At 46.4% G+C, this 13,159-nt stretch overlaps 1 protein-coding gene across 2 annotated transcripts; it reads right to left on the bottom strand.

Annotated features, from left to right (window-relative positions):
• Window positions 1-421: 421 nt before the first annotated feature.
• Window positions 422-12,270, bottom strand: cep295 (centrosomal protein 295). 2 transcript variants are annotated; one of them, XM_014163243.2, is made up of 28 exons: window positions 11,828-12,270; window positions 11,520-11,720; window positions 11,212-11,336; window positions 11,024-11,117; window positions 10,625-10,738; window positions 10,401-10,541; window positions 10,012-10,195; window positions 9,593-9,739; window positions 9,170-9,424; window positions 8,963-9,048; window positions 8,578-8,793; window positions 7,803-7,882; window positions 6,648-7,461; window positions 6,094-6,415; window positions 5,757-5,969; window positions 5,523-5,602; window positions 4,638-4,842; window positions 4,297-4,521; window positions 4,000-4,190; window positions 3,498-3,879; window positions 3,156-3,332; window positions 2,402-2,958; window positions 2,125-2,235; window positions 1,889-1,961; window positions 1,371-1,745; window positions 1,116-1,212; window positions 901-1,000; window positions 422-628 (listed from the first exon to the last, which is right to left on the bottom strand). In XM_014163243.2, exons 1-28 carry the CDS (start codon window positions 11,924-11,926, stop codon window positions 587-589), a joined length of 5,706 nt encoding a protein of 1,901 aa, XP_014018718.1. In that variant the 5' UTR covers window positions 11,927-12,270; the 3' UTR covers window positions 422-586. The 2 variants fall into 2 exon arrangements, with proteins under 2 accessions (XP_014018718.1, XP_014018719.1); XM_014163244.2 differs by having other exon boundaries at window positions 4,411-4,521.
• Between the last annotated feature and the right edge of the window lie 889 nt (window positions 12,271-13,159).

Here is a 13,159-nt window from a genome sequence, read left to right as displayed (position 1 = left end):
ATAAAATCACAAAGGCCACCGCTGGCGGACCAGCGCAAGTTGCAACTGCCTCGAGCTGGGGCGTACTCCATTACGGAAGCAAACACAGCGAAACGAGATTTTTTGGACAAACTCATGTAGATCCCTCACCCTTTCGTTCGATAAACGTTTTGCAACAGAACCGGCGTAATGAATACGCCCCAGTTTATCACTGGTTAAAATGGTGAAACCTTTATTTCACAGACGAATCCTTTGTTTTCAGTTTCTTCAAGGGGCCTGCCATCATTACACATTTAAGGATTTGCAAACGCAGCAGAAAACTTCATATAAAAGACTAAAACCAAAAATTATTTTACAGGTACCTACAGCATAGTGTGTAATAGTGCACTGGTTGTTTTTGTTGTGTGAACACAGTAATAAGTAGTGATGAATAGACTGAACACTAATTTATGTATATACACTTTATTACAAATATTATCTTTTAAATTAGTGATTACAAATTGCAAAAAAATACAATGTATACACGCAAGTACAAAATATGTGCAAACACACACGCAAGTACAAAATACATGCAAACACACATGACAACAGCAATCGATCTTCAATATCATTGCGAAGACTGCTTGGCCCGTAGCTTCTGTAAGGTTTTCTGTAAAGAGAGAAAACAGAATTAATATAAATTCAAACGGACTAATGTTGATGTACATCAACCAATTTTAAATTTCAATATCATTTTACATGTACATTTTAGTCATTTAGCAGACGCTCTTATCCAGAGCGACTTACAGTAATGAGTTCATACATTTAAAAAAAAAAAAATTCGTACAGGTCCCCCGTGAGAATCGAACCCACAACCCTGGCGCCATGCTCTACTAATATCATATTTCATTAATTTAAACATTGGGGTATTTTAAATGTTACCTTATGAAAGTCTTTGGCCTTCTCCCTGTTTTTGGCATATGCCTCCTGTCTGCTCCTGACCTCCTTCTGAAGCTTCACCTCATCTAGTCGGCTGTACAACCTGCAGAGACAACCGAGAGGGAGGTCATGAGAGAAACATGTGTCGGATATCAGATCATGTTAATGTGATGTGTGGTTGGGTCTTGTTCGAGTAGAAAACAGAAATAACCTGTTACCTCTCTGTTCTCTTGCGCATCTCAGCCACATCCTGTTTCCTTATGTCAGGAGTGCTGATCCTCACCTCCCCAACCTTCTTCAGCTTGGCTTCACTCACTGAGGACAAAGAGAGGACTCGGTTCAGTAACACTCTACAACACATAAGACCAAGTCTTTGACCCATTACTAACCCCACATTCCTTCCCCAAGAGTTTCCATGTGTTGGTTGGTTGTTAACACAATATTAGAATTATTTTAGTCTATTCAATTGTTACCTAGCATGGGAGACTGCAAGGGAGTTTGGGGCTTTGGCTGTTTGGCATACCCTCCTGCATGGGTTGACTCTGCACTCCTCCCCTCCCTCCTGGGTTTAGAAGTGGTTGACTGATCAGTGGTTGGGTCAGACTGGGTCCTGGTGGTTGTGTTGGCCCTACGCTCACTGATGTCAGACTGGGCCCTTGTGGTTGTGTTGGCCCTACGCTCACTGATGTCAGACTGGGCCCTGGTGATTGTGTTGGCCCTGGCTTCATCCCTCTTGGCCTGAATCTCCTCCACCCTGCGGGCAGACCTCTGGATCAGGGCTCTGCGTTTCTGCTGGAAGGCCTCCTGTAGATTTACGCTGGGACACGACTGGAACTCCAGTAGCATCACTTGCCATAGAAATAGAAAAAAACAAGTATAAGCAAGGATTCATGTATGCACTTAAATACCTTGTAAAGACCATGAAAGGATTCAGAGAAAGGAAAGAGAGAAGAGTAGGAGCCAGAGAAGTTTCAGGTCTTCTGGTTCTCACCTGCACGAGAGTGGGTTGTCTCTTCCTCCTGTAGGCTGGCGTCCTCCTCTGGCAACATCGTCGACTTTGATTCCTAGAAAACATCACACCAAGTTCAGAGACTACCCAAAACAATGCATGCAGCGGAGGAGGTTACAGACGAGATTCAGTTACTCAGTCTTCACAGACTCCTCTGGTCATTGGGAAATCAACTTTTCCACAATGTATTGTTTCTCAGCGTCTTCTTGGTCTGATACCTCCATCTCTTCCTCTTCCTCAGTGAGTTCCTGGCCCTGTAGTGTGGTGTCCGTCAGGCTCACCAGGGTCAGCATGGACTCATCCATTATCCCCTTCACACTGCCCACCTCCTAATAGAGAAGAGGAGAAAGACATCACACAGATCAACCAATAGCAGCACAGAAGACTCCTTCTCAAAGCCCGCCTCTCGAGTGACATCCATTAAGACAACCCCTTCACTGGACCCAAAGTCAGGAAAACATTTTAATAGTGAAGAAAATGTCATGAAATACATACCATTATTCTCTCCCAGATGGGAGGGCTGATCTTTGACCTTGAACATAGCTGGTCATCTGGCTTTCCTGCACCCAGGTCCTCAATTTTAATAGCACCTCTTTGGTCAAGTCTCTGAGGTGCTGGTGTACTCTCCATATCAGTGTCCCCTCCTTCAAGTGGCATGTCCAAAGTGGAGACATCTTCACAGGCTGCTAGACCAACCACCTCCGCTCCAGGGAATACCTGCAGGGCAGAGTCATGGGGGAGGCACTGTGACGTGGTCAGCTGGTACAAGGAGTCGTGCAGGGCGGGCGAGGGCTGAGGTGGTTCCTCCCCTCCTCTCAGGCCCTCAGGAGAGGGTTCAGAGGTGACGGAGGGGTCTGTGTCATCCTCAAACTCCTCTGAGCATGCAGAGAGCTCAAGGTCCCCTGCAGGTGCTTCATGGTCATCATCTTCGTCGTGGGAACATAGCCCCTCCACTTCCTCTTCTGGAAGGTGAAAGGTCATGGAGGGTTCGGCTGTCTCGTTGTGCGTGACCTCAGCCAGGAGGGGGTGGAAGGAGTCGGAGGCTGGATCCACTGAGAGACAGAACAGAGTTAAAAATATGAACAGTTAGAACCTAGTACCTCAGCCATATCATCACAACAAATGAGGGATTGGGGAATACTAGTTAGCGGGTGGGTCAATGTGAATGCCGCAGGAAATGGAGGATGAGGTCAAAAATAATATCAGGGAATTCCGATTCATCATTAGAAAACGTCTCTAATAGACTCACCCCCAGTCCTGTCTGCTTCCTGGGAGCTGGCCCCAGAGTGCTGCAGGCTCTGGTAGCGTGGATGTGGCGGAGGCTCCCGTCCAGGGAGAGAGGAGCTGCTCAGTAACTGGGACTCAGGGGCTCCCTCTGGATCAGAAGACGCTCCTGTCTGGCCCGAGTCCCTCAGATCCACCCAGCCTAGGGAGTTAGAACCACCAGCTTCTAATGTTATTTTTTAAAATTTTTAAATCATGTTTCAGTATAGCATTAGCAAGAAATGTGCTCTTACACACTGAAATAAGACATGCAATAACACAAGCCAACACACAGTGATATTTAATCCATATTCATTGACTCGGTTACCTGAGCTCCCACTCCATTGGGCAGCAGACTCATCCAGCTCTCCAACCAGAGGCCTCATCACCCGGCTCTCATCCTGGACTTCATCTAGCCACTGGGATGACTGGTCCAGTCGCTGGCTGACAGAGGTTGACTGATTGGAGAGCCTGCCAATCATTCTGCTCAAAGTCGAATCCCACCCTTGGTCCAGTGAGGTTGATTGACCTGAGAGCTGGCCAATCATTCGGCTCAAAGTAGAGTCCCACCCTTGGCCCGGCGAGGATGACTTATCCGAGGGCTGGCCAGTCATTGGGCTGATAGTGGAGTCCCGCCCCTGGTCCAGAACCAATGAAGAGGACTTGTCTGAGAGGCGATCCATGATCCGGTTGACAGTGTTGTCCCATTCCTTAAAGAAAAGAAAAAAAAGAGATGCCTTGAATTAGTTAATGTTGATACTAAAAATCGGAATATTTATTCTGAACCCATAATGCCATTGAATGGAGTACGAGGGTGTTGATGGACCCACCTGGTCGTGCCTCTGAGCTCCTGACTCTCTGTCCGAGGGGAGAGTGTGTGGGTCGGCCCCCCAAACAGGTGACCTGTCCGGTCCCTCATTCTCCTGCAGTAGCTTAGACCAGGGCTTCTGCTGCCGCTTCTGCTGTGACACAGAGGAGCTTGGCTCCTCACACACGGACCCCTCTATCACTGCAGATGGACCTGGATGGGAGGAGGAAGAAAAGGGGAATTGTAAGAGGCTGCTGTTTGGAAATTCACTACTATAGGATACTATCATCAAAAAGAAAGATTCAAATTGTGTGTGTACCCATCTGGTTCCCAGCAGTACTAAGAGAAAAGTTGAGCTCCCTGGTGTATTTGTCTATGATGCGCTGGATACTGCTGCTGTGTATGAGTGAGTCTAAATTGGGAGACCCAGTACCAGATACGCCCCTACAGGAACTGTGTCTGCATGAAGAGGAGCCATTGACCGATGACGTTTTATTTTTTCCTCCTCCTCCCATTCCAAACCCAGCCAAGAGCAGGGAAGAGTCTTATGGGGAAAAAAAGAGAAAAGAGGATAAGATATATTTGAAATGTAACTCATTTCTGACATGACCGACTTGGTATATACTCAATTGATCAGGCCTACAGACAAGTCACACACACCTATTTGGGTGGAGGTGTGTTCAGGGTCAGTGGAGGTGTGTTCAGGGTCAGTGGAGGTGTGTTCAGGGTCAGTGGAGGTGTGTTCAGGGTCAGTGGAGGTGTGTTCAGGGTCAGTGGTGACATAGCTTCCAGAAGAGATGGTGGTGGAGGACAGGTAGTCAGGTTCTGAGGGTCTACGGGCTGACTGGAAGGACAGGCTCTCCAACTGGACAACACAGATGACAGGGACACAATACACGGGAAGACACCAGGGTTAGACAGGAAGGGTATAATAACGTAGCGACTGTATATAAATAACACTGTGGAAAGAGCTCAGTTCAAGTGTAGAAACAGTCATGAAATATGTTGTTTTCACATATACTTCAGGAATAATTGATTTACATCATGGCTCAGAAAAACACACACACACACACACACACACACACACACACACACACACACACACACACACACACACACACACACACACACACACACACACACACACACACACACACACACACACACACACGAGCTCAGTTCAAGTGTAGAAACCTTCATGAAATATGTTTTCACATATACTTCAGGAACAATTGATTTACATCATGGCTCAGAAAGAAAACACACACACACACACACAGAACTCAGTTCAAGTGTAGAAACCATCACAAAATATATTTCAAATATACTTCAATTCAGGGTAATATTGATTGACATCATGCTCAGAAAGGAAACAGAAAGCCAGACAGTCATGAACACAGGACACACACAAAAACTAAAAACTGCTTCTCGAGCAATTTCATGGTATTGTAGGACAGACCACAAACCCTCAGATTTGGCAACTTATCATTCATCCACAATATGGTGGACCTCGGAGGGGGAAATAGAACCAGTAAAAACCCTTACCTCTGTAGGAGATTTACCAAGGACACCTCTCCCAAACTCACAGGAGTGATAAGACCGTTCTGGGAGTGCTGAAATGGGATCTAGGACATAGGACAGTTGGATTAGAGTGACTGAAAATGTCAGAGGACTCCATGACCATCAGTCTAAATCTTATAAAAGTGAAAGGATCCTTATTGTATACTCCTGTGGTAACCACCCTGGCATAAGATATCTCCCTATTCCCCTTTTCCTTACCCGGTCCAGGAAAGGCACCAGCCTCCAGCCGTAGTCTCTCTCTCCAGGACAGCTTGCTGGGTCTACCAGACCCGGTTAATGTCTCACTCCCAGTCCCAGCTGTGTGTTCCCATGCACTGGACACAGAGGTACTGGAGTGACCTCTCTCAGAGTTGGCCGAGTGGTCCTGTTCTTCTGGGATTGCCCTTTCAATAGATACTGCCACACTCTCTTCTGCACAATACACAGAAGCTGGTTAGAGATACACGCTTGTTTATGAAGGATGTATACAAGTGGTTACTAGAGTTGACCCCTGCCGTGTGGTGTATGGTGCCCCCTGTGGGTGTGGCTGGCTGACCTGTGATCAGGCTGGCATTGGCTGGCGTCTCCACTTCCTGGATGGCACTGAGCTCATGCTGCTCTGTCATCTCCATGATGGCCAGCCTGGCGCGGGCCACCGGGGGTTTGGCTGCCCGGGGGTGGGGGAGTGGGTGAGGGGCGGGTCTGTCTGAGTGTGAACTCTGGACGTCAAGTGTGTCGTCTTGGCTCTGACTGGATTCTACCGATGTTGAGGTTTGCCCATTGGACTCCTCGATGGCCCGAAGCAGAGCTGCCATCAGATGGAGACGCTCTGACCCCAGGACCTCTGACCCCAAACCATCAGCGGTCTCTGGACCAGGCTGGTGGAGCCACACAGAGATCGATACAGAGACAGACACAGCTGGTAAGCTACTTTATAGTCAGTAGGCAAAGTATATCCATGCAATTTCATTGACATAATGTACATGTTTGGGCTAACTATTAGTTCTACATGTCAGTGTTACTCTTACTTTTTGAATCACTTTAAACCAATAGCAGCCCTGCCTTAGTAACAGCAGGTAAAACCCTTAAGGTGTCGTTCGTTTCCTTTACCTGTGTGTCATCAGCAGTGAGCAGTGCCTGTAACACCTCCCTCTGTCTCCTCCTCTGCTCCCTCTGTTGCTCCTCCAGTTCCCTCTGCTGCATGAAGAGCACCTCCCTCTGGGCCTCCACCCGCCACTGGGCCTCTCGTAGCTCCTGCCTCTGCCTCTCCACCTCCTCCCCAAACTTGGCCGGGGCCCGCAGGAGAGACCCAGGATTTACCGGGGCCTCCCCAGGGAGAGTAGCTGACTCTTCTGAAAGGGTTGGGCTGATGGGTGGGATGGGGTCAGTTCTTGATGGGAGTGGGATGTGTGGAGTAGGGTGGAGGGAAACAGGATGTGGTCTGTAGGCCTGGGGGTCTAACGAGGTAGAGGGTGGAGGTAGCTTCTCAGGGACGTCCTCTGTGACCCTACTAAACACATTGTCCGCCAGCCAAACACCTGCTCTTTGGTCCCTTAGGCTTTCAGAGGTGGGTTCTAGCTGCACTGGTGAGGTTCTGGAGTTAATATGCGAGCCAACTGCAGTGCCAGGGAGGAAGAGAGTTTGAGCCAAGATGGAGGGCTCCTGTGTGGGGAGGTCCAAAGGGGTGTGAGCTCTAGAGTGGGGACTAAGTGATACAGGGAGACAGGGGAGCAGGACAGAACCAGAGGGGAGTTCTAGGGGCACTGCTGGGGGATTGATTCCTCCTTTAAAGTGTGGTAGAAGACGGGCTGTGGTACCAGGAGGCAGACATGTTGCCGTAGTTACACCAGAGTAGCGGTTTCTTAGCGTGCGTTGGTACTCTTCCAGACGTCGGCGAGCCTCCTCCACGGACTGCTTATGAAGCCTAAGAGATTGATACATTGAAAATAATGTTTTGAATTAAATGACCAAAAACAACCATAAAAGAAGACATAAGACAAGATAGGTGTTTAAATATATAGATTTTTTTATTGTCAAATACGACAGATAGGGTCAGCCATAGCAAATTAGCATTTAGTGCCTCACTCAAGGGCAGAGATTTTTCACCTAGTAGGCTCAGGGATTTGAACCAGTGACCTTTCAGTTACTGGCCCAACGCTCTTAACCGCTAGGCTACCTGCCACATGAGATACACAAATCAGCAATAGGCAGCTGTTTTAAATGTTTTAATTTCATCATATGAATCAGCCATTGTGAGAAACACACCTGTTCTGGTCTAAGAGACGCTGCTGATACTCTCTGATTCTCCTGGAGTGGTCATCCTCAGCAGCTGAGGTTATAGTAGACTGCACAGGGACAAACACAGAACAAGTCAGTGTCGCATATGTGGAAACACACAGTCAAACACATGGAGCTCAGTTCAAGTGTAGAATCCTTCATGAAATATATTGAAGATATACTTCAGTCCAGGGTAATATTGATTTACATCATGGCTCACGCTCACACACAGAGCTCAGTTCAAGTGTAGAAACCATCATGAAATATATTGAAAATATACTTCAGTTCAGGGTAATATTGGTTTACATCATGGCTCTCACACACACACACACACAGAAAGAGAGCTCAGTTCAAGTGTAGAAACCATCATGAAATATATTTTAAAATATAATTCAGGGTATTATTGATTTACATCATGGCTCAGATAAATACACACACACACACACACACACACACACACACACACACACACACACACACACACACACACACACACACACACACACACACACACAGAGAGAGAGAGCTCAGTTCAAGTGTAGAAACCATCATGAAATATATTTTAAAATATAATTCAGGGTATTATTGATTTACATCATGGCTCAGATAAATACACACACACACACACACACACACAATCCCACCACACACAATCCCACCACATCTATTCACACACAATCCCACCACATCTATTCACACACAATCCCACCACATCTATTCACACACAATCCCACCACATCTATTCACACACAATCCCACCCACCTCGGGAGTTGGAGCAGCAGGGCTGACAGAGGTGACGTCCTGGGCTGGTATTTTCTGTGTTCCAGATGCAGCAGCTGTGTCCTGGTTCATGGCTGTCTGCAGCTGCTCTCTCTCTTGCTGGGCCTCCTGCAGCAGCAGCTCCAGCCTGCTCTTCTTCTCCTCTAACTCCTGTAGCAGGGCTATCTGCTCCTGCTTTTGCCTCTCCAGCTCCTCTTCCTGGACAACAAAGGCAACCACATGGCAAACTATGAGCTTTCAGCTTTAAAGACTTTCCCAGGAAGGTTAATACATTTACTTTCTTTTACACCCCCCTCCCACTCAAGACAGATATATTATGCAGACATGTTATGGACATGCATGAATACATAGATACAAAGACACACACCCTCCTCTTCCTCTCGGTTTCAAATGTGTGGATCTTGATGGCTTGTTTATCAGGATGGAGCAGGGTACCAGCCACTATGGACTCTTCTGTTGTCAGATAAAATACATGAAATGGATCATTAAAAAAAACATTACATAAAAAAATGCTTCTCTTGAACCTTCAACCTTGTAGCAGCAAATCAAGAAGATCTACCAAGGGCTCACTAACCTTGGGCTGACTGAGAGGGGTCAGGGAGTCTGGGAATAGTGGTCAAAGGTCGGCCCCTCTCCTCGCTGGCCAGAGAACCTGTCTCAATGGTCGTAACGCCTGCGGACGTGTCGCACTCTGCTGTCGGAGTAGTTCGGCAGTCACCTGGGGGATCAACCAGCCTCCGGTAGCTCCACTGGTCTCTCTGTGACCTGATGCGGGTCAATAGTTTCTTCAAGGCCTGTCTGGGAGCGCCACCTAGAGGCCTGGATGGTTCTACAATGACAGACAAAAAAATAGTTTATTTCGTGCACACAATCTAACTCCATTTATTAGTTTCCACATAACCTTTCTTGACAACACTATGGTCATACTCTGATAGTCAGCAAATCAAACATTAATCAAAGCCGGAGTCCAACAGCAGAAATTTCTCCATCTCTTCACCTTCATCCTGTTGTTCCTCTGCCCCAGCCAAGGGTGTAAGGTCAGGGGTGGCCTCCTGGGTCAGGTCTAGGTCTTCATCCTGGCTGCCAGTGGACACAGCTGGGAGAGGCTCTGGGACCAGCTGCAGCACCAGGTCACCTTTCACTCCTGCAGGCAAGAGATCAGTACAGGTTTAATTAGACGAAAGAGAAACTCCACTCCAACGTACTAATGGTAATTATTAATTAGGTCCCATAATAATATGTGTGTCCACACTACTCTGTCTGGGATAGAGTCAATGTCTCCATTTCAATTAAGTAAAACTTATCTATGCACCATGGCAATAGCTACAAATGTTGTCATCGGGGCCAGAGTAGAAAAACATTGCTGCAGAGAGAACAATGAAAAATGTATTATGATTTGGATCACCCCCTCCTTACTCCTCTCTCCAGTGTACATGTCCTCGAAGGCGAACTCCATATCCCTCTGCCAGTCCTCCCTCATCTCCTGTCTCTTGTGGAGCGGCTGGAAGATCTGGGCAGGCATCTGAGCCATCACCTGCCTGCGCCTCAAAAGGTCTGTCTGATGCATGTGTTCAAGCTCCACCAAGAGGCGCTCTCGGTCCTGATACAGCCAAAACAAACATAGGCGTTGCTGTTGTTTTGGCCTTGACGCATACAATATGCATTCAAAGTATTTAAGGAATTCATTTTAACATCTCAGGACAGGTTTAGCCTCATTACGCAGAAAGTTGAACATTAACTTTTCTTTCATGTTATCACTTGAATCGTCTTGAACAAGGTGAGTGTGGTTGTGTAGCAGTATGTACCTGTGTGAGCTGTTCCCTTCTCAGCGCGTGGTTACCCCTGAGACGAGCCTTCTCCAGCTGCTCCCGTCTCTCCTTCTGCTCCTCCTGTCCTAACTCCTGCAGGCGCTGCATCTCCTCCAATGCCACCTCCTGTGCGTTTGGCTGGGGGAACAAAACACACCGGTTACAATAGAAAGAGGACAATATATCACACTGGGCCATTTTTGAGCTTTTAAAGAGATTACCTGTGCCGTGTCGACTTCCCTGTCCACTGCGGTCTCTGGCATATGATAGTGAGTCACAGAGAAGGCATCCACGTCTGATTTCTTCACTGCATGCAGCTTCCTTGACTCAATATTCTGTTAACAGTAAAAGGAAATGCACAGAATTTGAGAATATATTTGCTGGAATTGTTTTGATAAGATCTACTGAGACTGCTGTTTGCTCATACTACAATAGAATATTGTTAATTAAATGTGTGCTTTAAGAGTGGTATGTGGGTTTGGAAGGAGAGCTCTATATTCCATTGTTACAGTGCCTTTGATTAAGAACTTTCCATCGCAAACCTACACGCTCGGAATACAACTTTTTACTGGTATGACCATAGGTCCCAATATGCCCAATTCCTAAACATTAAGTTGTACCTCAATTGGGTTGGGTGGAAGGGATGGGAAGTTGGCCACTTTTGCTGCCCTCTCCTTCTCCACCTGTATGGACTTCTTCCTAGCCTCGATAAAACTTGAGGGAGAAGGAAAACATACCAGATTTAATATCAAACAATGTAACAATCCCATGTTTGTTTGTCCAAATAAAATCCAGTTGATAGCCTCACCGATTTTGTTCCTCCTGATCTTTCTGTCTCTGTGATTTGAGCTCTTTGAGGGCTACTCGATAGCGCTCATCTGCCCGAACATGGTTCTCCTCATTTTTCTGTGCAATTGCCTTCCAGTCAGGCTCCTGGGGAAACAAGAAGTGTGCATTGATCAACCAGTTGTATAGTGAAGTAAAGATACAGGTATTTTGTGATCTGGGGCATGACCCAAGTCGCTTAAAAATTCTTACAAAACCCAGTAAATTTACACTGGCAGCCTGTAATGTATCACACATTGCTAAGACATAGGTTGAGAGTTGAGTGTTTACATTTTCTTTGGCACTTCTATGTCCCTCTCCCAAAACTCGGAGATTGTCCTGGTATAACTTTTGCAGGGTCTCCAGTTTCTCACTCTGCTGTTGCTCCCACTCCTCCTTCAACTCCTCTGCCAGGTTTTGCAGCTCGCGCTCCCTTCGCTGTTGTACCTCTGTGCGGATTTGAAGAGCGATATACCGCTCCTGTTCCCGCACCTGTGAGAGAGTGGTAGCTAATGATCAGCAGCATTTGGTAGTGTATGCATTGACAGGATATATGCATCGTCACTGAGAGCGAGTGTTAGGTGTTAGCTACTACATACCTGTTGTATTCGCAGCTTCCTTCTCCGCTCGTGTTCCTCTCGAATGAGTTGAGCTTCTTCATTTGGACTTAACCGTAATCGAGACACTTTTCTCTTCATCTTTATAAAATTTAGGGATGTTGAAAGGCGAAAATATTAGTTAGCTGGTCAACGGCACTGGCTGAAAAACACCCATGAGAAACAAAGGCCAGCCAGTTGTGCTAAACTAGCTAGCTAGCACCAGAGACTTCAGAGTAGGAAAAATATTCCCGTTTTCGCAATCTAAATTGTTTAAATATTGATGGATTAGCTAAACAAATAAACAAAACACTGTGCTAATTTGATGTAGCTAACGTTCAAATGCGTTATAAAATCCCCCTCCAAAGTGTTGTTTATTAGCCAAAATCCATGCCAACGAGTGAAAGCGTTATTTCGTTGTCAAACGTCACTTCCTGTAATTTAAACTGCGCTCTAAATCATTTGATTGGATGCGTTCCACCATGCCCAAAAGGTGGCCGATCTTCATTACCGCCACCTACTACACTGGAGTACAACTCCCTTATACTTTGCTTGAAATAAATAAATAAATACCCTACCATCTAACACCACACTCACAAAAAATAACACCACCCTACTCCACTATTTATATCTATTTAGTCCTACCTCATGGCAACAAACTGAAAGGATGGGACATCACCACTTATCACACCCTGTAACTCTTCTGATGTCAAGTTTCGCACACTCAAGTACCTCTCTACAAATGCCACCACAACCTCAATTTTCTGCGACTTACGTTCCATCCCTACTGTTGATAACCATTGCTATAAATGTTAAAAATACAATCTTACTGAAACATATATCACTATTCCTCTGTACTGGTACAGATCTACTACTCACACCACTCCTCTCAAGATCCCTCCCCCTTGACCCATCTTCCTCTGCTTTCTTCACTGCCTCAGCATATGACAACTTCTGCACTATTCTAACCCTGAAGGTGGCCGATTATGGCTGCGTTTCGACATGGAGCCCAATTCTGATATTCTGAGCCAATTTATGGTTGATCCGAAAATGTGGACGGAGGCTCCATATGGAGGGTGTGATGCAGTTGCGGAGCCTCAGGAAGCATGCTGATTAGACTCACATCAAACATCTCCAATCCAAAGTTAAATCTAGAATTGGCTTCCTATTTCGCAACAAAGCATCCTTCACTCATGCTGCCAAACATACCCTCGTAAATCTGACCATCCTACCGATCCTCGACTTTGGCGATGTCATTTACAAAATAGCCTCCAATACCCTACTCCATAAACTGGATGCAGTCTATCACAGTGCCATCCGTTTTGTCACCAAAGA

This window comes from Salmo salar, chromosome ssa20 (genome assembly GCF_905237065.1).
Source record: "Salmo salar chromosome ssa20, Ssal_v3.1, whole genome shotgun sequence".
NCBI lineage: Eukaryota > Metazoa > Chordata > Actinopteri > Salmoniformes > Salmonidae > Salmo > Salmo salar.
Note: the sequence above shows the minus strand (reverse complement) of the source record. Positions and strands in the feature narration are given on the sequence as shown.

What these genes read in the sequence shown, in the direction of transcription:
- cep295 (XM_014163243.2), bottom strand. Translation starts at nt 11,926, where the DNA reads ATGAAGAGAAAAGTGTCTCGATTACGGTTAAGTCCAAATGAAGAAGCT. An exon ending in GGAAGCTGCGAATACAACAG is followed by an intron (nt 11,721 to 11,827) that starts GTATGTAGTAGC and finishes ACTCTCTCACAG; the next exon opens with GTGCGGGAACAGGAGCGGTA. An exon ending in AGAGGAACAACAGGATGAAG is followed by an intron (nt 9,425 to 9,592) that starts GTGAAGAGATGG and finishes CTGTCATTGTAG; the next exon opens with AACCATCCAGGCCTCTAGGT.